This window comes from Pygocentrus nattereri, chromosome 21 (genome assembly GCF_015220715.1).
Source record: "Pygocentrus nattereri isolate fPygNat1 chromosome 21, fPygNat1.pri, whole genome shotgun sequence".
NCBI classification, from domain to species: Eukaryota; Metazoa; Chordata; class Actinopteri; order Characiformes; family Serrasalmidae; genus Pygocentrus; species Pygocentrus nattereri.
The window spans coordinates 7,427,546-7,452,856 of record NC_051231.1 but is presented as its reverse complement, the minus strand read 5'-3'; the positions used below and the strand labels follow the sequence as shown (position 1 = coordinate 7,452,856).

The window sequence follows — 25,311 nt, the reverse complement described above, 5'->3', positions numbered from 1 at the left end:
AACTATAAACTACAGCTTTGTTTTGTGTTTTTACACTGCTAAGAAACCAGTGTGAGTAAATCAGACCAAACTCCACTGTGTTGTTCTTAAGTCTCAAAAATGGTACTTTTAAACTATTGAGATTGAGAAGTGTACTGGATTAAGACACCATCACATCATCTAGAATAGTTATGAATTTCATGAATTGCCATTTTATACTTCAGTATTTTTAGCTAAACAGCTTTACTGACTGATATGATCATCATAAACTCAAATAAATAGTATAATACTAATAAAGTTTTAAGCAATATAAATACTAAAACACCTTTTCATATCTAAAATATTATAATTGGTTAAAAATGAGGTTTTGGAGATATTTTAAATTGTTTTGTTGTTTTTTTTTTTGCCACGCTGGTATTCACATTTCTTAGTTCTGCCCTTACTGTTGACATATGACTTATATTACATTCATATTGGGAAGTTTGTATCTCGGAGATGCTGAAATTAAAAAGGCTGCTAATTGTCAGCAATGCCAATAAAACTGTGCTGTCAATGTTATTCACCAACTGATTTATCAAGTCAGTTGTGTTCTATTCCAGGTTTTTTTGATTCTTCTTTTTTGTTACAGCTTCCTACAAAAACACAGTATTAGTATCATATTAGAATCACTTTCTACATCAATCTGCAACAAAACTGCTTTCATATTATTTTAAAGAATAGGCCATACATCCAGACTAGATAACACTATAACCTTATGCTGCAAAAGTTCTTTAAACCACAAGAAAAGACCCGTATACTAGTGATTAACGGGCTCACTTCAGCATTACTCCTTCTCCTTCTCGTACCTACTTCCACCTATCTCAATATACGACCTTGAAGAAGTTACATTTCGTCCTGTTCTGAATCTCCAGAGCTGTAATCAAAGCCACATTAGCATGGCAATAACACACAGGCCCCAAACTGAGCATTCCTGTTATGATAAAACAAAAATCAAGCGCAGATGTTGCTCTTGCTCTAATTATTTTCAGATTTGCAGCTTCCCTCCTTGCCTAAGCTGAGCCCACGTGAAAACGTGAACATGAAAAAAAAGGGGGGGGGGGTTGGAAAAGCATCACTGACGTGAAGTAGGTGAAGTTTTGTTTATGGCTTGTATGTTTATAGTTAAATTTCCAGCCCAGACATCCTGACAAACAAAATCCCGAAAGGCTGCTCTGGACCCAGACCCTCCTGCAGCGGCTGAAAGCCTGACAACAAATAAGAGAACATATTAGCTACAGACGCTGAGGCGAATCTATCAGTACACCAAAAATATCAGTTCCAACCAGAAAAATCCATAAATCATCTCAGCGGGGTCTTTGAACAAGCATTCACTTGCTGAATGTGTTTTATGTGAAGGGGTGGCATGTAGGCTTTTGAAATCTCTGTTCTCTATTCAAGACCGTACCAAAAAAATAAATAAATAAAAAAAAGAAAAAGACACTGCTTGCGTGGTAACAGCTTGCCAAATTCTGGAAATATGAGAGTAGTAGAGCGGTTTTACAGACAGAAAGCCCCCCTTTACACCGCAAGAGACCAAGCAAGGACAAATTAGGGTGAAAAAGCTGAACTCACACATGCATTCAACAAAGGAGATCTTTATAAAAGTAAGCATCTTCCAACTAAGGTGGGCAATATGGGAAAAATATCACTTTTTCATGCCACACAATATCTTACTATTTAATTTTTCTGAGGTTTGCAAACAAGTCGGAATAACAAATCAGCAAAATAATAGTGCCATGGCCTTCAGGTATAATACTATTATACTTTGCATGCAAAATAAACTTTTTAAGAAAGAATAGGAAAAAATGCATTTAGAAAATAATTTAAAAATAGTATAAATTATTAAAATAAGATCATGACATAATGAGCAGCTGCCTACTACTGTGCAGTTATACAGTGGTGGCAGTTGTGTACAAGCTTTCTATAATTTTTCTACATCAGGGCCTGAATAATTTAAATACTCAAGTATTTGTTCATTGTGTTGGGACTTTGACTTTTTCTAAACCACAAAAATTGTAGCCTGCAAAAAAATTTAATCAGTAAAAACTTAAAACAGAAAAGTTACTGTTAATATAAGGAAAAATATGATTAGATAAATAAATAAATAGCTGGTTTAGTTGAATGCATCATAAACAATGCCAGGCAACCATGTCAAGTCGCCTCAGAGGAGAACAAAATACATCACTTTCTCTTTCGATTAAACAGTTTTACAGCAGGATCTGTTTATTTGTAACAAAATGACAGCAACAAGTTTTTCCTGCACACCGTTAGTACAACTCAGGAGCTGCTCAGCAACTACTACATTAAGATCATCACATTTTAGGAAAAAAAAGTAAAATATAGTTTAAAATGCTTTTGAAAGCAGCCGTGTGCGATTTGTGTGGATCTCTGCTGTTGGTCAGTGTTCTAGGAGTACTGATGAAACCCATGATGTACTCAGAAAAGTGCATCACTGTAATTTATCATGATAATGATAACGTATCACATCACTCAGCCCCACCTCCAAACAGCTGGCAGTTTGCCATTTGTATGTGTTTCTACACAGGAAATAAGCATTTAATTTGTGTGGTGTGTCGTAAAACTGACACGTAAGCCCTTCAAGCCAAGACTCCATGTGTTGAAAATAAGTGGAAAACCAACAGGAACTCCGGCGATTGCCATCTAGACTACATCCGAAAAAAGAAAGCCAGTGAGACTTTTACAGGCCTATAAATGTGTTCCAGCAAGGCAACTTAAGAAAAGCACTAATTTACACATCAACTGTAAACCAACATCTTGAATTTGCTCGTAAGGCTTTTAAAAGACATTCTGTTCCCTTCGTTCGCTCAGAATCAGCATGATTAATGAAGAACTGTAAAAACCTGCTGTAAAGCTGAAAAGCGCTTTGAGTACACGCTTTGGGTACACACTGCTACTCTCAGCTAATGCTTTATCTAATCTGAGTCCCTGATTTTTTCCCTGTGTAACATCCACTGTGCAGCACTAACGATGGTCATACTCGTCTGCAGAGGCAGTGGGTAGTAACTAGCTATGGGGCCGCCTTCCTAGACTCAGATTATTCTTAAGACTGGAATTAAGGGGAATCTTAAACAAGAGAACATAAACGAGTGCGTTATCACAAATAACATCACAGCTGTGATTGGGTTGCACGCATAAGCTGAAGGCAAATACCGTAGATCACATCATTCACTGCTCATCAGTTTGTGATGATGCACTACTTCGAGTGTTCTGTGTCTTTTATACATAAACAGTTCTGCAAAATAAAGAAAAAAAGTAAAGCAAAAAAGCCTCTAACACTGTATTCAAATGTGCATTAACACTGGCAATTCCGTCTGCCTCAAATGATATCTGTGTGTCAATAAGATGTATCTAGTTTTCCATTTTGAGATGGTTGTGCACCTATTATAAGATTTTCAAGCTTATTTCTAGACAATATTTACTTGTTTTAGGTCATTTTATTAATTCTCTCACTACACTGGCAGATAACTTTGCTGGTTTTTAAGCTAATTTCTTACAAGCAAGTTTGTCTGCCAGTGTAGTGATATTATTTCACTTAAAATGACCTAAAACTAGTAAAACATGTAAAGAATGTTCTCTCAACAAGAGACTATACAGAAGATTTTACTTGACATGATCGTTTTATTTATTTATTTTTTATTTCAGTACAGTTTGCCATACATACAGCCATAAAACTGTCACAATATCAAATTTTTCAAGATTGGCCAGATTAACCTGAATGTAGTTTTGTTAATATAAAGGGTTTCACAGCCCCTGTTTGCTAAATTGTATTCTGTTCATTTCTGTCTAATCCCAGCTTGTTTGGTTATTCTGCCAACACTTTGGGGCAACGTCAGGTTCAGAACTTGATGACGGCTTGCTGTCAGTCTTCTTCAGAATCTGAGTAAGTCTTGTCTGCAGGCCAAATATTATCTTACAGAAGTTATCCAATGCCTAATGTGCAAAAAGAGACTTAGTAATGATTAGCTGAAGCATAAATTGTTACTTGGCAACCAGTACTCAGCGAAACAATACAGTCACTGTAAAAACATGGTAGAACATTATTCAACCAATCAGGTAGTGTTGAACTAACAGTTGTGTGATTAACGGTGAAACATCAGTGAGATTGCATTTTAATCCAAGACCTAATCTATGACCACAAAACTGGTCCTATATGTTCATATTTTTCCTTATATTTGTACATTTCTGAGTATTTTTCAAATGATAATACTTTTAGTATTAAATATATTTGTGAGAAAAGTAATGTTCTTTTTACTCATTTTCATTTTAGTAGTTCACATTGAGTTATTATAATTTCTGTTAGTTTAGCAATTTATTTGAGACCAAAAGGATCCAACAGCACCTGACAAACGTCCGGTCCTATCTTGATAGTCCCTGGATGAAGTTCCACTACAGATCTATAAGGCACTAAATACCTTTTTTGAAAATATTATCAGTAAAAATGTTTTTTTTCTAGGTTACGTTTAAACCTACTTGAGTCCCTATTCCATTTATTGACACTTTAACATGTATATGGGTTCCTACTACCACCCCTGCTCTGAGCCGGAGTTTCTTTCAAAGGTAGCTACCAGCCTTCCTCCAGCAGTAAATGACCTGCTGCCCAGTGCTTGGCCTTAATCAAGGCCTTAATCAAGCTGTTTGCTCCAAAATCAAAACAAGAGCTTTTTCCTTCAACTTAAAATGCAAGCAGCAAAGTGGCCGCAGATGTTTACTCTGAACATCAGACTTGATAAGCAGAAGTGGATAATCAGCAAATTGCAGGTGGCTGCAAAAGACCCTTGTCTACAGTTTGAACTAATTCAAGATAGAAGGCCAATTAACTGTGATTGGTCTAGGTAGTATCCACTGAACGTTAAAGCTGCTTCTGAGAGCTCCTGCATTCTGGAGCTCCACATGGTCAGGCATATGGTGGGGTTGGCCTTGAGGGGCATACGCAGTGTCTTGTTTTGCTGCAGCCTTTCTCTGATATGCATTAACAAACCGGTTCCTTACTGTAGCAGCTGTGATAAATGTGTCTAGCTTTGTTACATATTTGAATTCCCTGGGAAGTGTAGTACATGGCATTAATTAAGCCTAAATCACAGGGTTGAAAGGAAGCGCTGGCTGTATTTCAGTTTCTGGGGAAGTTTTTTGAGATAAATATCACAACACTGACGGTTCACAATGAAAGTGATGGATGGATGGAGACAGATAAGGCAGAAGAGGGGGTCGTTAGAGAGAGATATTTCAGACAGACTGTAGGAAACTGAGCTCTAACCAACAGACAATCTTGAAGCAATTAAGAGTTTTCCAGTCTTTCCAAAATATGGATCTTGCATTTTTCTACTTGGCCCACCTCAGAAGGAGACAGAGAGCATACGCATGTGGGCAAAAGCTGACAAGAAATACCAATTAAGTTCCTGAGTATCTCTGTGCTCTTAATTAGACATCATTATAATTCTTTAGTAAAAGGTTAAAATCATGAGGAAACCTCAAATTTCAACACAGAAACTTCGGAATTTATTTTTAAACTAAACTGGAGCATCTGTTGGCGGCACGGTGGCACGGTGGCGAGGAGGTCCTGGGTTTGATTCCCCGGCCGGGTGACCGGGGTCCTCTCTGTGTGGAGTTTGCATGTTCTCTGCGTGGGTTTCCTCTGAGTTCTCCGGTTTCCTCCCACAGTCCAAAGACATGCAGTCAAGCCAATTGGAAATGCTAAATTGCCCGAGCGTGTGAGTGTCGGTCTGGCGACCTATCCTGCCTTCTGCCTGATGACCGCTGGGATAGGCTCCAGCTCCCCCCCGCGACCCTGACGGAGAAGCGGCTTAGAAAATGGATGGATGGAGCATCTGTTTGCACAGCAGTGTAATATAGCAGGGGCATACCATGAGAATCGGGCAGAACTTTCGCTCATAACAATCATCAGGTTTATTTAAAACTTATTTAAGCCAATCTGTGCTGCGATTTTATGACATACATAATGTGAGCCAAATAAATAGATGGATGCTGCTTTAATTTTTTAACTGTTGCTACTTTTGTTGATTAAAAGAACTTTGCTTTGGGGATTTCAACCATTTTACTTATAGAATATCTGAATTCTTAGGTGACTACTAATGAACTACACCAACAAAAACCTATTTTATACTGTGGTTCATGTGAAGCACCACTCTCCCACAGCAGCCCTGGGCGTCCTCTCCACAATCCACTAGCTCAGCCTGTGCTAACATAAAACTGGCAATATTCCAGTAAGTCCAAGAACTTTCTTATTTTTTGTCATATAATCATAAACATTTCATTAAATCGCAATATTTCATGTACATTCACTTTGTAAGCTGCATTTTGTCCACTGATTTTCAAAAAGTTCCAACATAGCTTATATTACTGATGATATTTTACAGTAAATTGGTGTCAGACAAGAAAATATGATTGTATGATCTCGAGGTGCTAGCATTGTATGGACGCTATAACCTCTTGATGTCGGTCTCCCCCATGTGTCAGACAAAATTATCCCTGAGTGGAGGAGCCTGTTTTGCCTGTGAATGGCTAATAAAAGCGGCTCAAAAAATCATTTAACAGCTAATCAGACTGTGATTGTGACAGGTCATGAAAGACCATGATGTAAAAATTCATGATGTGTGCATGTCTTAAATATAGATAATAAAAACAAAAGCCTTTTTGGGAAGTTCTACATTTGAAAAAAACCTGAGAATTTTATTTTGGCCAAATAATTAGCCTATAACCACACACACTCAGTCAGCACTAACTTACATATTGGCTCTTCTTGCTGTTCTCCTCCAGTGTTCCATTGGTGGTAGGTTCTGGGTTGGGCTGCTCTTGGGAGCCCTTCTCATTCTTCTGCTTGCTTATGTTCTCTTTAGCTGCTCCTCCCTCTCCAGGCAGCGCCACCTCTCCCACTCCCAAAGCCTCCTCCTTATAGCTTTTCACAAACTGAGCCATGGCTTTCACTTCAACCTCTGACAGGCTGTGGCAGTGCGAGGGGTCATCATCGTATGCTGGAAGCTGTCTCATCAGCTGTCTGCGCCGGTACAGTGCACCCTCCGTGCCTGCTACAGGCCGCCTTTCCTCTGGGAGAAGCTCCATGTACTGCATGGCCTGGTTGGCAGAGATACACATGCATATACAGACAGACAGACAGACAGACAGACAGACAGACAGACAGACAGACAGACAGACAGACAGACAGACAGAGAGAGAGAGAGAGAAAATAAGACAACGAAAAGTTCACATTACAGGATTGAAGATGCACAAATCTAGTTTGATCTGATTTGTTCAGTGCTGTGTGAACCCAAGAATCAGATCTTTTTGAGCCACAATGAACACAGATTCTTACTGATGTGTTTTCTTTTTTACTCAATCTCTGCACAGTTCAACTGTGATGGTGAGCCAACTGAGATACAGACCTAAAAAAATTAGGAGATTAGGAGTTTAAAATTTAGACAAAATTAGATAACTCAAAAAGCTGTGTGGCGAAATGTTTTAAGTTGACCCACATATCAATCTGTGGTCATCACCCAATGGGGGCAATGGGTCGGAAATGGCTTTAGTTTAACAATAGACTGAAGTAGTGGTGTGTTAGCGTGTGTTGAGGCAGTGCTGAAGGAGGTGGTCATAATGTTATGCCTGGTTGGTGTATATGTGGGTCCTTTTAGATAATTTTAGATATTGGCCTTGTACAAAGTAGAAATTACGCAAAGTAACTGAGTTATAAGACTAAATGAGGGGTGATTATGTTTTCTGAGTACACACTTAAAAATGATGGTTCTTTAAGGGTTCTTTAGTAATGAAAATGGTTCTGTATAACCATGAACACTCAAAAGAACCCTTGCAAGATTAATGAATTATTTGCATCATGAAAGCATTCTTCGAATTAATGGAAAATGTGCTGTAGATGTTTCTATATAGAAGCTTTTTGAAAAGGGTTCTATATATCCCTAAAAGGGTTCCTCTTTTGTTAAGATGTCAGGCTTGTTAGAATAGAAGAACCCTTTTTGGTGCCTTAAAAAACCTTTTCAAAACAGCTCTATATAGAACCATCTACTGCACATTCTCCAATAATCTGAAGAACCTTTTCACAATGCAAAGAATCGTGCACATGGTTCTTTAAGTGTTCGTGGTTCTACAAAGAACCACTTTCTTTACTACAGAATGCTGAAGTAAAGAAGAAGAGAAACACTGACTAAAAGTCACTGTATTATCATGTATTTCTAAATGCAGCTCTACTGCTTCTTTTTTGCTTATTCCAACTTATTAAACCTCAGAAAATAAAATATTTGATGCACCTGTGTTCTGTCATAATATCTTGAAGTACTGCGTCATTATATAACTGCCCTTACTTGTTATATGAATGTGCCTATAATGAACTAAAGGCAAAAGCTCTTTATAGTCTTATAAAATTAAAAACCCTAGATTGCATCTGGATTTGTAAAAGCCCCACATAAACAAGCAGAAATCCCCAATGAACTCTCCTAAGAGTGAACTGGCCCAAACCTGAAGCAAGCAGTGTCTCTTGAGCACAGAAGTCCTAAGAGCTGCATGATATTATTCATGCAGGATAAGCTGTTCACAAAGACCCCTAATCTAAGAAGGTAAGGTTTCCAAAAAAAGAAGACAGGCAATCCATTCATGCAGGAGACGCACCGGAGCTACAACAGACTTTTCCTCTTTGCCCTGTTATTCCTCTTCAATCCACCCAGGCACACAGCAACACTGACTCACTGTTAAACCCTCTTTATGATTGTGTTCAACACCAATGCTTTAATAGAAACTTTAAGAGTCATTTAACAGCCATTATGTGACAAATAAAAACTAGACTTCTGGCAGGGCTGGGATTCCGGAAAACATTCCAGTTCCCAAATGAGGAGGAGGGTTAGGAGACGGGATAGCCACTGTTTGTGTTTGTCCCATCACTGCAACACTGCCCTACTGAATATACCTACAATTGAGGCAAATGAGCTCATGCACACAAACTGAAAGGAGATGAGGGAGAACAGGCAGAGAACCTAAAATTTCTGGAAGGTTTTCCAGAAATTTCCACACAAAATGTTTATCATCACAATTTAGTCTGTCAGTTTGCTTACCTTCACTTACATTTTATTCACGGGAAAGTGGCATACACATTTAAATCAAGTATGACTTTTTTTGATACATAAATACAAACCCAATTCCAAAAAAAGGGCAGCTGGAAAAAGGTAAATAAAAACAGAAAGCAGCGAATTGGAAATTCACTTGACTTTGATTTAAATTAAAACAGCATAAACACACGGTATTTCGTGTTTTCTCCTTCTGGACATCATTGTTTTATGTAAATATGTACTCATCTGGAAACTGATTCCTGCAACACGTTCCAAAAAGGTTGAAACACAGGCAATGTAACACTGGAAACACTGTGAAATGTTCCAAAAACATCTTTAACAGGTGATTAACAGATCACGCTTGTGTATAAAAGGAGCATTCAGGAAAGAGTCTTTTCTGACCAAGGATGGGTTGAGGCACACAACTTGGTCAAACAATGTGTCAACATTTGAAGAATGACTAGTTACTACAAAGATTTTAGTTTTTTCACACTCTATGGTGCGGAATATCATAAAAAATTTAACTAAAGAAGCTTATGTGTGAAAAGCAAGGCCAAAAGTCAATTCTGAGTACCTGTGATCAAGCGGCACTGCTCCCCGACACTTGTCGGGAATAATACTCTGAAAAACACTCGTCAGTAAACATAGTTTGCTGCTGCAATGCAAAGCAGAAGCCATATATCAACAGCATCCAGAAATGCCGCCGAATTTTCAAATGGACCATCACGACAGTTACCAACCCAAAGTTCAAAAGCCAGCGTCTGTCATGGTATGAGAGTGTGTTAGTGCCAGTAGTATGGGAAACTTTCACATCTGTGAAGGCACCTTAACGTTGAGGGGTACAAAAAGATTTTGAAACAAAGTATACTGTAGAGTGGCACTGTCTTGCTGATACAAAGCGGGATGTCCAGCATGTGTTACAACAGCATGGCATCTTAGTAAGACTGGCTGCAGTCCAGTCTCCTACTGAAAACCTACAGTATGTTGCATTATGCAGCATTATATACAATAACAGAGACCCAGAACTGTTGAGCAGCATAAGTTTTATATCAAGCAAGAATGGGGGGAAAATGACTTTCCACTTTTCAATTTTCACAGTATTTGGTGTCCTCAGTTCCTAAAAGATTACTGAATGTCATTAAAAGGAAAGGTGATGAAACACTGGAGCAGATATGGAACATGTTGCAGGTATCCAATTTAGAATAAGTGTATGTAAACAAAAAACAATAAAGTTGATTAGTTAACACATTAAATAGCTTTTAACTGAATGTAGTTCAAAAAGCAGTAACAAATCATTGCTGCCTGTTTTTATTTGCATTTTTACAAACTGTTTTAACTTTTTAGGAATCTGGTGCACAATCCTCATCTTCTCTCGTCTCTGTCTCTCGTCTCTGTCTCTCTCTCTCTGTCTCTCTCTCTCTCTCTCTGTCTCTCTCCCTCTGTCTCTCTCTCTCTGTCTCTCTCCCTCTGTCTCTCTCCCTCTGTCTCTCTCCCTCTGTCTCTCTCTCTCTGTCTCTCTCTCTCTGTCTCTCTCTCTCCCTCTGTCTCTCTCCCTCTGTCTCTCTCCCTCTGTCTCTCTCCCTCTATATTAGTCTGATTTTGCACAGTGCTGTATTACATTAACACAAATTTGTCTTTCAGTTTATTTACTTTTGGCAGTGACTGGGTTGATGTGATATAATTTAATTGTGTGAAACTGATGTACACATATGAATCAACCAGTTTTTTCCCAGTGTAAGCCTGCATAATGTCTGTACCATGTACTTTTCAGACATACACGGAGGCCAAGAAGAATAAAAAAAAGGGGGTTGCTAGTTCCAAGCTAGCTCAGCAGTTTCTTAGCAAACATGTAGTTAGGGAGGGCTGACTTGTTGAGTGAGTAAATCAACATTATGAGTGCCCTGGGCACTATTTAGAAGGAATTCATTCCTTCTTTAAAAGAAAGAAGGCCTGCTTGCTCAGCAGCACAGTAGATGCTAACAGAGACTTCTCTGTCGCTAAGCTAAGGAGCAACACTTTGCTTGCTTCAAAATAAATGGATAATTGAGCATCCAGTCAGCCAGCTGGACAGAAACACAGAACAGTATGGTTTCTATATGAGCTCATTCAAACCAGGTGGTGGTTTAGCATGCTTACAACCAGGCCTATGTTATTATCCTCTCTTTATGCTAACTTCCTGGCAGATTTGACCCAAACCCTGCGGCTATCGACCGCACCACAGTCATCCTCCGGGTAGCCCCACTGTTCTTCATGGCATGATGAGGCACACTTTAAAGCAACCACAGATATTCATGAGCCCGCTAAAAGAAAGCCTATATGTCGCTCTGCATGGAGTCTGAGTGGGATTAACAACAGCACTACAGTTCTTTAAAACGAAGTAATTTATAAGGCCAGTTTATTATAAACTAGGGCAGACAACCCTGATAGCTGTAACAACAGCCGCAGTACAGCATGCGGAGAGGAAAATCTCTCTAAAACAGTCGTTAAGGCATGCTCGGTTCAAATTCTCACTGTTTAAATGGTCGGAAAAGCAATGTTGGGATAACTACTGGATGCTGGGCTAGTGCTGTGTAGGCCTTCTCATCTATATCAAATAAAACCACAAGTCCAAATTCCTCTGCAGTCAACCTGCCAGACCAGCTATAGAGAACAAAGCTCTCCAACACAACTGGATAGCAGGAAAAGACTGGGGGCTGAAAAAACAGCTTCCCACAATCCCCCTGAGAGATGAAAGTCCTTCGCTTCGGCACACAGCGGCCACGCTTCCTGGCAGCCGAGAGCGGAACAGTAAAGCAGAAGGCTTCCTGCCAGGTCTCTAACCCACTGCATATTGCCATTGGTGCAACTGGCAGGACCAATCATAGCATTAAAATTTCCCCACCTCCCTGACAACTGAGCGCTCTGGCCAGGGTGAATTAGAGCTTTGTATAAGAATAGGAGCAGTGATAGCCAGGCTTTGCGATAGAGAAAAGGTCAGCTTCATTCCCCAGGTGGTGGCTTTGGGAGTCAGAGCAATCCACGGACAACGGGAACTGTCCTGGTCCAGGGTTTAGGCCTGAGGTCACACAGTACAGCAAGTACTGACAATGAAATACCATCAGATTTTATGACAAAGATCTGTGATCATACATGCACTTCCATTAAAATGCAATAATTATTTAGTTTTAAATGTAGCCGTTTAAATTTGAAGTTTGAACTTTGTTTCATTTAAATTTTAAAATGACAATGTAATATTCTATTTTATACTTAGCATCTTGTGCACTTTTGTGTAATTGTCTATTAAAAAGTATATTTTTCTTCAGATTCTCAGACTACAATCAATTTTTTTGTACCAGTGAAGGTATAGTTATATGTAAATGTTTGGGCACCCCTGGTCAAAAGGTATGTTTTGTTAATGTTCTAAAAGAAAATAAGTTAACACACCCTCTACACATTTTAATACACAATTACTGCTGATTTGCTGAATTTAACATATTGATTTAAAAAAAAACAAAAAAAACAAAGCATGACCCGTGCAAATGAATAGTTTCATATTTGACCCTTTCCAATATCTTAAATTAGGAAAATGTATATAAAATGTGCACAATAATCTGAAGAAAAATGTGATATTTAAATATCCTGTCTGAAGAGGATGTATTATTTTGACTCAGTAAAACAAAATCATAGCTTTAGCATGACTGTACACCGGACTAACACATTACAATCATTTTATACTGTAATCATAATGATTTTATCTCCCAACAAAGGTGATTTTTTTTGGGGGGGGGGGGGGGGGGGGGGGCATGAATGTTGATCTCAAACTTCTGAATGATACTGTAAACTGTATGAGAATGGATCCCACTGTTCTACTAAAGGTACTCTCAGGTTTGATATTCCTGTTCATGAAATTTCTACCACAGAAGTGAGAGCAGATTTACACTTTGAATTAGAATTTTTTTGTCTAAAATTAAAAAAAAAAAAAAAAAAAGCTAAATTACCTGTTGCTTGTGTTACGCTCTCACTATTGGACACAAAAAAAGATCCACAATCCACATTGCAACGTAATAATTAACATATATTGTTACACCACTAGTGAGCCCTCGTTCCAGTCTTCTACCCCCGACGTCCACATGTGCAGCCAGAGAACAAAGTACCAACAAGTGTTTGTTAAACAGTTGCAGCTAACAATCTACTAGCCTTTGTTCACTGAGCTGACGTGAGTTAGGAGGCTGAGCAGACAGGATGTCAATCATGCGAAGCAATCCTTAATGGCAAGCATGGAGCGAGGTCTATTTTTCACCCAACATCCCAGTGGGTTTTCCTGGACAACGAAACAAAGGCTGGCTGGCTGTCTCGCTCGTTATATAACACTAACATCAAGACTCCTTTCTTAATCCTCTGTCATGAGGGAAGAACTCAGCCTTCCTTTGACTCTGAGCTCTATAAGAGTGGCTAACTATCAGCACAGTTGTTAACAGTGAATTTTCACTGTACTGTATTGTTCAGTGACTGTAGTAATAGAGCTGTGAGGCCTCCCACTGAAACGTCTTTATGTCTGTGTATCGCTGTCATGATAACTTGTCACAATACAAATTTATAATCATATCGTGGATACTGTGAGTAGTTCAATAACTCTGACTAACTATTTGCTTTGTTACAAAGTGAGGATAATTTTTAATTCAATATTATAGTATTTTTTATGTGGCACTGGAGGTTTTATTGTGTCTGTTCTGACTTATTAAAACTCAGAAAAACTGTATATTGTGATGCATAAAATGTCTTGAAATCCTGTGATATAATACTTTTTGTCATATCGCCCACCCCTAATTCATTCCTATTACTGTGGTTCAGTCAGTGCGGAAGAAGTGCCTACTTAAAACCTGCATACTATTTTGAAGTGATGCCACAGAACAGGCTGGGGATCTGTAGTTAACTGGTTCTCAGTTCCCCACCTCTGCCATAAAACTTTTGGTTTGCTAAAGAACCTTTTAAAGGATTGAAGTGGGTAGCGCTGTCGCCTCACAGCAAGGAGGGCCTGAGTTTGATTCCCCGGCCAGACAACCAGGGTCCTCTCTGTGTGGAGTTTGCATGTTCTCCCTGTGTCTGTGTGGGTTTCCTCTGGGTTCTCTAGTTTTCTCCCATGGTCCAAAGACATGCAGTCAGGCCAATTGGATGTGTTAAATTGCCCCTAGGTGTGAGTGTGAATGTATATGTCTGTGTGTCTGCCCTGTGATGGACTGGTGAACTCTGCAGGGTGTATCCTGCCTTCTGCCCAAATACTGCTGGGATAGGCTCCAGCTGCCCTCATGACCCAGAAGGACAAGCGGCTTAGAAGATGTGTGTGTGTGTGTGTGTGTGTGTGTGTGTGTGTGTGTGTGTGTGTGTGTGTGTGTGTGTGTGTGTATGTGTGTGTGTAATTGTATGTAGAGAAATCAGTTTCTACAGAATGCCTGAACAGTGTAGCCTTTATAACCTTCTTGCAGTTTGCTGCACATTCGCAGCAGCGATGCCACCATTTGAGAATTTGTGTGGAGTGTTAACCTGTGATCCTGTGTGATATCATGATGTATCATGATCAAATTGTGACTCATGTATCATGTTGGGGTTTGCTTTGTGAGTTAGCTGGCAGCACCCAGTCCCGTGTAGTGACACAAAAGTTTCTAGCAGATGGACTCTAGATTTCTTACCAGTTTCTGGGTTAGGCCTGGGGGAGCCCAGTCATAGGTGATGGTGTTGAAGGTGGGGTCTTTGCGAGACACCACAGGGTTGGTGATGATCATGCGATTGCGTTTGTAGACTCTCAGGCCATCTCCACCCTTCACTTTTGCGGTCAGGTGGGCATACTTGGAGTCCGCCAGCAGTCTGCCCATCTTGCGGTCATCCTCAACGTCCGAGCTGGCAGCGTGGTCTTCCTGGCTGCAGTGGCACTGCATGCAGGCTTTTCTGTTGGAGTAGAGAAATGGAGAAACTGTTGATTAGAATATGCAGTGTGTTTTCGTTCCTTGCTATGACACGATGCACTCAAGTGCCGAGTTACTACTTGGCTCTCGGATTTGACGGAACAGATAAATAACATGATAAATATCATGAGATCCATCAATAGCTGGTTTCTTAGCAATAACATGAATTAACATTTGTTATAATTGCTTGTATGTAATGAGTCTGAGACAGTCCAGCGAGTTCAAAGCATGAACCAAACAACAAAATGCATTTCCATTGTCAACAGCTTACATGATGTGCACTTAGCAGTGCTCAGCTTTTATCAGATCAAGTGCAATAACCTTTTAAAAACATTTCAGTTTGCTTCCACTCGCCTGCGTTTTTCACCACAAATCATCTTTCAAGCCTGCAGAAATCTAAACAGAGACACCCAAAGTGGGTGGCGACACGCTCGCGGCAAATCAAGCAGAGCATTCCACAAATGTCGAGGGAAAGGAGCGAGGAGGGCTAGGAACCCGTTTCCTCATTTTCTTTACGTTTTAGCAGAGAGAATAAATCACCTCCAGGAATGTGGCTGGAATCCAGAGCAGATCCCTTTACATGTCAGACACACCGCACCCCGTCCTGCTGGCTGCCCCACTGACAGCTGGGGGGGGGGGAAGAAAAGCCAGAGACAAAAAAAAAAAAAAGAGAGAGAGAGAAAAACAGAGAATCATTATTCAGAGAATGACAACAAACCTCATGAAGCTGTAAAATTGAGGTAACCAAAAATGAATTCAGTGCACTTTTTAAAGTGCTGTTAAGAGCATTGAGTGGGACTGAGCACTAACGCATCTTCTTTAGTTAAACTGAAATTTAGATTTTGTAGCTTTTGTAGCTTTACACTAAAACCACTCTACATTTTTCCTAATGTAATCAACTGATCATGAGATTTTGGGTGAATGTTGCTACTTTTTCAAACTTTATTCCATGAATCCATTTCCTGGAGATTGTAGTTACTGGTAGGTACAGCAGTAGGCGATCAATCAGCTATATCACCAGTTCATTTAACTGCCAGTTAAAAAAAAAAAATCAAGGATAGGTACTAGATTAAAGGTTTGTCATTGCAGACCTCTGTTACAGACCATTACACACTAATTCCCTTTTTGGTTGTGATTGTTGGACCCTTTTTCAATTTCTGCAATATTGATCCAAATTTATTTTGACAGTTGAGCCAGCAGACAGTCATTCAAGATGAAAAGTATGTTTAAATGAAAAATCCAGATGTGCAGTGTAACAGTAAGTAACGGCTGATCAGATTTTACTCTGTAAAACTTACAATGGAAGCTGAGAGGTTACTTGCAGTGAATCAGGCATGCCAGGACACAGATTCACACCCGTCCAGACACACACACACAGGATGTGTCACAAATCGTCGAGCCGCACTCACACACTGACACATTCAAGTGAGCATGACAGCACTTGGAAACAAAGTCGTCTTGCAAGCACTGTTCACTAAGCCTCCCATGACTGTGATGATGTCACTGACTTCTAATGCTACTCCCTATTCTCTGATTCTAATGCACTCATTCACTCCACACCCAAATCGTCACTGACGTGAGAAAACCTTACACCTCCAAATTGGTGGTTTTATAGGAGAAGGAAGAACCCATCTTTAACTTTAATGTAATCTAATATAATTATGTTTTATTACAAGCCATTTCTATTCATCCCTTCATCATTAGTTGTTCATACATTATAAAGGCCAGCTCGCATCTTCAAAACAGAGTTACAGGGTTTTCATACAACAAGGGCTTGATAGCACAGAGAGCCTGTGCTGTTTGTCCCAAGAGGCTAAACAAGCACGCACTTGTTATCTCGGCCTCTAATGGGATGATTACATGATCTACAGCTCTGTGTCTTTGTTTGAAAAGTGCCTAACAAATTTTCTTAAGCCCTATGCCAAGTCTTGGGCCTTTGTTTTTCCTAGAGTCTAAACAACAAACAAGTTCCAGTGTGTCCACGTGCAATCACAAAATGAGCCCTCGAAGCTGTTTGTTTTCATATGGGACGCAGGCCAAAGCCTCTCCAAGTGTTACAGCGAGGCTTTCTTTCTAAAGAAGTGAATGGTGGGAAAGACTAATAAGCACGGTTTAAGCTGAAATAGCTTTATCAGAAGAGGTTGGATCAATTCATACAGCATCTATGTAAAGAGCCCGGATTGAAACATCACAGCCTGGAAGTTCAGTTCAGCATTACACTACAGGCGCCACTTTCAATGACAATAACAACACAGCACACGCCTTGAGTTTCAGTAATGTTTTTGACAAGCCCTCACCAACTTTGCCTTCAGTGCTACTTGTGAGACAAAGGGAAAAGGAATCATTGAGGTGCAGATTTTTAAAAAAGAAGGCATTTCATCCTTAGCTAGGCTAACGACAAAAACAAACTTTTTTTGAGACATCTGAGCATAATGTTCACAAATTGGATGATTACTTTCTCTGGCCTATGCTTCTTAGAATGAGAACAGTGGTGTACTAGCCTTCTTTTTGTGGTTTCTTACTAGCTAGAAAACAGAGTACACTGCTAGAAATAAAAGTTCTGTGCAGGGACATTTTTCATTCATCAAAGTACAAACAATGTAAATGTTCTATCAAAAGGTAGAACAGTGGTTTAAAGGTCCAACTGTGCACCTTAAATAAGTTTTTCCAGGTGAAAAATACAAATTTGTACCTTTTCATAACCAAATATTTTAAAACAGAACAATAAAATAAAAGCCTGGAGACGAGACGGGGTGTGTGGAGTAAATACAGCTTAGAAAATAGGATTTCAATGAATTACGGAACAACTATGTTCCCTGACCTAAGGTACTGATATGTAGCCTTAAGGGTACCACCCCACAAGAGGGGTACTGCGCCAAGGACAGTTTACTACCTTTATTTCTGAGATTGTAATGTCACAATGTTATATCAGCAATCATGCATAAAAGATAAAAGTAGTGTAAGATAGTAAAAAGAGTAGTTTGCAACATAAAGATGACGTAATGTAGTGAACTGAATGTTGACAGTTTTAAAATATTAAGTATTTTAAGGTATTTTATTGCTCTAGTTTATAAACAGCCTTTTCCACCATTTTTAAGATTTAAAAATGAAATTATTTAAATTAGATTAAACTATTTCTGTCAACGTCTCCTCAAGTCTACATTTCTGTTGACTCTGTCCCATTCCCCTTCAAAGGCACCCGGGGAGCTGTTGGGGGTTAGGTGGCTTGCTCAAGGACACCTCAGTCACATGCTGTCTCAACACACCCCGTCTCGTCTCCAGACTTTTATTTTATTGTTCCGTTTTAAAACATTAGGTTATGAAATGGTACAAATACATATTTTTCACCTGGAAAAACATATTTAAGCTTCACAATTGGACCTTAAAACCACTGTTGTACCTTTGAGGGAACATTTACATTGTTAGTCCCCGCTAAACAAAAAATGTACCTGCACAGAACCTTTATTTCTAACAGCGTAAGTAAAACTAATCCATTTTGAAAAGGGCAGTGAGTGGCTATTTTTAGTAGCTTAACAATTGAAGATATCATCTGTGCATCTGTGTCCTCGCCTCTGTCCGTAAAGGGCAGTGTGAGAGGACAGGTATGAGAGATGTGAGGAGGAGATATGTAATAACACCAGCTCAGAGCGTTCACTCCCTCAGAGGCCATTTGTCAAATGATCGTTCCATCAACACATACAAAACCTCACAGGCATCACATCACCAGACCTGCATGAGCCCCCAAAGGGAACATCACTCAGTAAAGACTGCGGCTTTAGCCCAGTGATGAAGGGTCAGGAAAAAATAGCATGATGAATACAGGGCAAACAAAACAATCTTTCACACGTCTACAGTGCTGAAGCCCTTTATACGCGTCTCAAAAAAGCAGACGCATTCGCAAAGGTGAATAAAGTATGTGTAGATGTGGTGTTTTTGTTTCTGACCAAAATGTCCTAATATTCTGTGTAAAATAGGATAAACAGGGCTAACCTGCAATGCTAGGATCAACAGAAAGGTGTGGATTTTGTACAGTGCATTTTCGCATAAGCTGAACATTTCACGGCTTTGAAGTGAGACAGCAAAGGTTACGGTAACAGTGAGGTTAAGAGGCAGTATAGAGATACTTACATATCACTGTTGTCAGAACAAAACCTCATATCTCCAAAATGGTAACTTTACAGGAGAAGGAAAACATACTTTACTTTCAATGTGAGTCAATGGAACCAGAGTTTTTTCCAAGTAATTTTGGGTCAGTTGTTTGTCCATTTGTCATGAAATTTACACACATATGGGACATACTTATATATCAAGCATTAGAAGAAGAATTAGCAACCATTTGTCACTGTTTGCACTCTGTGAAATTAGACCTCTGCATTGAACCCATCCATGCAGTGAAACACCCACATACATGCACACTAGTGAACACATACACTAAGGGGCAGTGAGCACACTTGCCCAGAGCAGTGGGCAGCCCTATCCACGGCACCCGGGGAGCAGTTGGGGGTTAGGTGCCTTGCTCAAGGGCACTTCAGTCATGGACTGTCAGCCAAAGGGGATCAAACCGGCAACCTTCTGGTCACAAGGCTGGTTCCCCAACTTCCAGCCCACGGCTGTCTGGACAAAACCTCGTATCTTCTTTTTCTTGTTTTTCATTTTTTGACATTAATTTAAAAAGGCAGTTGCCCTTTATTTTGTGTCGAAATTTCATGATACACAGACCAACGGAAATGGTCAAAAATGACTTGGAAACAAATATTTCTCTATTTATGTCCATTAAAAGTTAAGAGTGTTTTTCCCTCTCCTGTAAAGTTACTTTTTGGAGATACGAAGTTTTGTTCTGACAGCAGCGAAATGGGACATTAATACTGCGTATAAGTGCTTAAACACACAGTAAAGTGCAAAAGTCAGAGACCAGCCTTATTTGATTCTAGTCAAACCCTTGAGAACAAATTTTTACTTTTTCAGTTTTGGGAACAAAGCAGAAAATATATTTAACACAGAACCTGAATATGATGTCAAATGTTTCAGTATTTGGAGACTTGCTTTTAGTTTTTCAAAGAAATCAAGGGGGATGTTTTTCACATCCCCAAAGTTCAGTCTTAGAAGCTGGTTACATTTTCTGCTTTTCACAATCCAAGTAATCAAACACATTCAGTGATGTTGAGGCCTGGACTCTTGGGAGGTCAGTCCATCGTTCAGCTTCATCGTTCAGCTTCATCGTTCAGCTTCATCGTTCAGCTTCATTGCTCGATGTGTCTTCTCTTTTTCTCTGTGAGGGCTTTTTCCACCTTTATGCACATCTAATCTTCTCAAAAAATACTTAAAGGCCATTTTGACTGTAATTTAACTAAATGAATGGTGGTCTCTGACTTTTGCACAGTACTGCATAGACATAATACGTATCAGATATTTGACCCCACATACTGACAGTGTACAAAAACTGTGTGTGGGTATGTTTGTGGGAGAGATCGAGAGATCGGAGCAGCAAATATGTGACGAGTTGGTGTTACTAACTCACACTGTGCACCCTTGACACACTTTCAGGCCCTGACATCTACTAATGAACGCCTCGCAGCCGTGGGGCTCAGGTTTCCAGAGAAGCACACAGGTCAAGTGGCCATTCATCACCCAGAATCACTCCGGGACCAAACAAAGATGTGAAATGAATTCTGTTCAGTTACTTTATACAAAACAAGTCCCAAATATACGATATCGCTTATTTATGACCTCCAAAATCTTTATGAAGTGACCTTCTCATCTTGTCATAAACGGCAATAATTTGTGCAGGCAATTCAACCTGAATGGGGCTTTAAATGCCAAACACTACACCATAATCTGTCAGTGTCAGTTTTATTGTTGATAAATCCTCTCTGCATATCTGTACGCTCCACAAATAGCTCCAGCAATAAAACTCCTGATATCAACTGCTAACAGTCTGCAAACAGATGAATGTTGTTCCAGAGAGATTAAAACAATGTGTCAGGGGGATCATGATTCTTCAATCTAATATGCATTTAAAAGAGCTCACAGAGTCCAGTGGTCACTTGCATAAGACATTTATAGTGAATTCTGGCCCCAGGTTCCCTGTTTGCCTTAAGCTGTGTAAAATCTGAAAAAACAGCTCCTGGTTTGACCAGTCAGTGCTTCAGTAAATTGCGCTCATGATGTAATTGATGATATTAACAAGTCTGTGGTGGTCAAGGTGTCGAGGAAAAATATGGACCCAAGAAATTCTTGTTACTTTGTATTGATTTTATGTCTATTTGAATTGTGAATGACTTTATTCTAATGTACATTGTGATAAACTCACTGCTGAGGTCAACTGTTTAAAATTTGCTTAGACGCCTAAAACTTTCGCACAGTGCTGTATGTCCACCTATTTTTTTTCCATATGGGATGTGACAGCTGAAAACATGCTAACGTGTGACAGTTTAAGGGATATAAAGAAAAAGCCAGACACTGTGGGAGAAGACCAATAGTAGCCTGAGAATTCTTGGAAATATGGCTTCTCAACAATATTCACTTTCAAATCAGCAATACCTGGAGCTAAAAGCAAAGGCGTAAGGTAATTGCTTCCTTTCAGTTGGTTAAATGTGTTAAAATTTAAAAGTGTAATTGTCACTCCTCATCCCGTTTATGGAAACTAAACTGCTATAGCAGCCCGTTTTGAATTCAATGTTTTAGTAATATCACAAAAAACAGAGTATTTACAGACATCCGAATATTTGGCCTACAGCAGTTTAGCTCCGCCCATTCATGCTGAAGTTATAAGGAGTGTTTCAGCCTGGACAGGACTGCCAATCAAAACAGAGGTCATTTATAGAGGGAGGCATGATGATATTGGGATCACATTAGTATCGGCAAATCAGCAGACAAAATACTACCATATCAGACAGATGATTAGAAATGACCAACAGGTCAAAATGATGTGTGTTGATGCATTTATTGTATCACAGAGAGTTTGGGGAAGGCTGGGCTACTGCCTTTTATTCTGGAAGAGGAAACTGGGTTTTCTAACCAATTAAAACCACTAAATATGTATCCCTCTATATAAAAGCAGATATTTACAGTATAAAAAGGAGAATATAGAATTCACGACCATTTGCCACTGTGAAATTAGACCTCTGTATTTAACCCATCGGCGCAATGAAACACCCACATACATGCACACGAGGGGGCAGTGAGCACACTTGCCCAGAGCAGTGGGCAGCCCTATCCAGGGGAACCAGGGAGCAATTGGGGGTCAGGTGTCTGACTCAAGGGCACTTCAGTCATGGACTGTCAGCCAAGGGGATCGAACCGGTGACCTTCAGGTCACAGGGCTGGTTCCCTAACCTCCAGCCCACGACTGCCCCTGAATATGGGCCTGTTACCATGGTGGCATGATAACACTTACTTATATTTGTTAGGAAAGTGAGGAAATCTACTGTTCCCTCTGTTCCACTTTAGTTATCAATATTGTGTTCCTGGTTCTTTGTTCTGGATGCAATTTCATTCTGTCGTTTTGGTTCAGCTCCTACACATTTTTGCTGCTCTTACCTCCCACTTTGGAGTTTTATCGCTTCATTTTAGACCAAAGGTATAAAAAAAAAAAAAAAAAAAGCAGAGAAGTACTAACAAACTTTAGCTCCTCTGGTGAAAGAGTGGCTACAGCCCTTTAAGACCTTAAAGTCCCAGAAAGTCCCTTATTACGCCCTAAACTCCTGAAAATGATGGTTCTTTAGTAAAGAAAGCAGTTCTACATAGAACCTTGAATACCTTGAAAAGAATTAGGGTTATTTGCAAGGTGAAATGGTTCTTCGCATTGATGGAGACCATGCTTATGGCACATGCATCCTCCCCCACTCACTCAGCTTTCTGTCATTGCCGGAGTTCAGGCCCACATTCCTGCCAGCTCTCGCAGCCTTCATTGGGGCCCGGGGAACGGGCGCATGCCATAGTGCTGCATGTGGTTCTGTATAGAACCTACTTGAAAATATCTATCCATAAAATATCTATATAGCACAAAAAGGGTTCTTCTAGCTTGACATCTTCATGACAGAAGAACCCTTTTAGTGCTATACAGAACCATATAGAGCACAGCCTCCAACAAACTGAAGAACACTTACTCATTCAGACAGTGAGCATCTAGCTAGCACTTGTGAAAAGTATCTAGCACTCGTTTTCAAAACATAGACAAAAGAGAAAAGGGTTCCATATACCACCAAAGGAGGGTTCTTCTATTTTTAGGATGTCAAGCCTGTAACAATAGAAGAACCCTTTTTGGTGCTATATAGAGCCATCTACAGCACACTCTCCATCAATCTGAAGAACACTTTCTTGATGCAAAGAACCCTTTTATTATGCGAAATGTTCTTTGAGTGTTCTTAGTTCCATACAGAACCATTTTCTTTACTAAACCCTTGAAGAACCGTTGTTTTTAAGTGTGTGAGGCTTGAGGTTATAGTAGTATGTGATGATCCTTTGGGCCTGCTGATGGGTTCTGGCCATTTAAGGGCTAACAGGGCTAAATAAGAGATGTTTTGACCCGTGGCTTTTTGCTAGGTGACTAATATTTCGGTCATTATTCCACTGAAACAACAGCATCTTAGAGCTCTTACCCCATCCATCTTGAAAAAAGCTGCTGTAAACTGATAGTATGATTCCTCATATCTTGCCTGATCATTCTAATTAGGTATAAAAGTATTGAAAAGTCCCTGCAACAACCTCACAGAGGAGTTAAAGGGGAATTCCATTGATTTTTCAAAGTTTCTGCATAATTCAGCGGTTGAGATGTAAACAAAGTCATCCAGCGTGGTTTGATGTGGGGCTGATAGGAACCAGACATCCTAACGGCTACAATGCAATATAGCCATCCAAACCACCAGTGAACCTACACATGCTTTCTGAGTTTCTGATGATGGTACAATAATGTTCAATCAGGAAAAAAAAAAGCTTTCTCTGGTGACTATTTTGCCTTACCACACCCTGCACGTTCCCCTCCACCATGAATGGATTAAAATAAACGGATCAAAATATATTTTGGACCAAACCTTTACACAAAACTACTGTAAAACACATCGGGCAGTGAATTCATAAGCATTTCATGTAGCTTTTAGAGGTGGACGTCTGGTTCCTATCACCACCACTGTGAGCAGCTCTGCCTCTGTACGTTTCTCTAGAACAGAGCTTTTCCCACCAAACTACTCTGGGCGACTTTGTTGACGTGCTAATCACGCAGATATTTCGAGAAATTGGTCTAGCGCTCCTTTTAAACGCAAAGACAGACTCTTCATTGTCCAGCCACCCTCGGCTCGAGCTTAAACCTGCCAGGGTGACTGGACATTTGTCAGCTTGACTGTGAAGCCTCAGCACATTTGCCTGCTGGAGTGAGTCTCCACACAGTAGGCTGAGCTTGCGGACTCTGAGGACTAGACGGAGGAAAATCACAGAGTGTTGCTGAGACGTAGGAAAGTATTTTAATGGGCCTGTCAGGTTGCAAGCTAGCTGACCTCCATTCAGCGTGGGCAGCTATGTTGTGTCTTTTCCTGACCTCAGAATAAAGTCACTAAAACATGCCTGTCAGGGGGGACGGCAAAGAACTGAAGCCAAAGTGTGAAGCAAACTGAGTGGAGATGAAAATCACATTCACTTACACTGTTTCTGTCACTTCATTCAGAAAAAAGCTGGGTCTTTAATGGTTTTAAAGGAACTGTTCTCTTTAGAACCATTTCAAAGCTTAAGCTTTACAGGGTGAAATGGTTCTTCAGACTGAGGGGAAAATGTGTTGTATATAGCTCTATGTAGAACCTTTGGCTCTATATAGCACCAAAAGCGTTGCTTGACAGCATACATACAACACATTCTCTATCAGTCTGAAGACCCACCATGCAGAGAACCATTCAAGCACGACATGGTTCTATATAGAACCCATGGTTCTTGAACAGAACCATTCCCATTCCTAACCCTTGAATTAACGTTTTGCGAGGAAAATAGTGGCACTTTTGAAAATGTCTATTTATTTGTGGCTCCTTCTGTCTGTGCTTCACTCAGACGTTTGGCTCAGACGCAGCTAAACAGCTTTCACCGCCAAGTCTACACTAGTCTGATGACCGTAAGCTCAAATTCTGAGGATAAAAAGTTGTAAATACTTGTAAATGTTTCTTTCTCACCTTCTGCACTCCCGAAATCACATCCATTTAGCCAAAGTGAGTATATTTCCAGTCAGAGCTTTTTAAACGCAGGGAATTTCGCGCGAACCCAGCACTCAGCGGTTCAGCCTCAGA

At 39.9% G+C, this 25,311-nt stretch overlaps 1 protein-coding gene across 1 annotated transcript in view; it reads right to left on the bottom strand.

Moving 5' to 3' along the window:
* Window positions 1–25,311, bottom strand: part of lmcd1 (LIM and cysteine-rich domains 1) — a 33,820-nt gene extending 8,509 nt beyond the window's left edge. The window contains exons 1-4 of the mRNA XM_017704856.2: window positions 25,198–25,311; window positions 15,587–15,672; window positions 14,774–15,029; window positions 6,784–7,128 (exon numbers count right to left, since the gene is read on the bottom strand). Coding sequence (XP_017560345.2) covers window positions 6,784–7,128; window positions 14,774–15,029; window positions 15,587–15,672; window positions 25,198–25,224 — 714 coding nt within the window. The 5' untranslated portion in view covers window positions 25,225–25,311. The remainder of the gene's footprint in view (window positions 1–6,783; window positions 7,129–14,773; window positions 15,030–15,586; window positions 15,673–25,197) is intronic.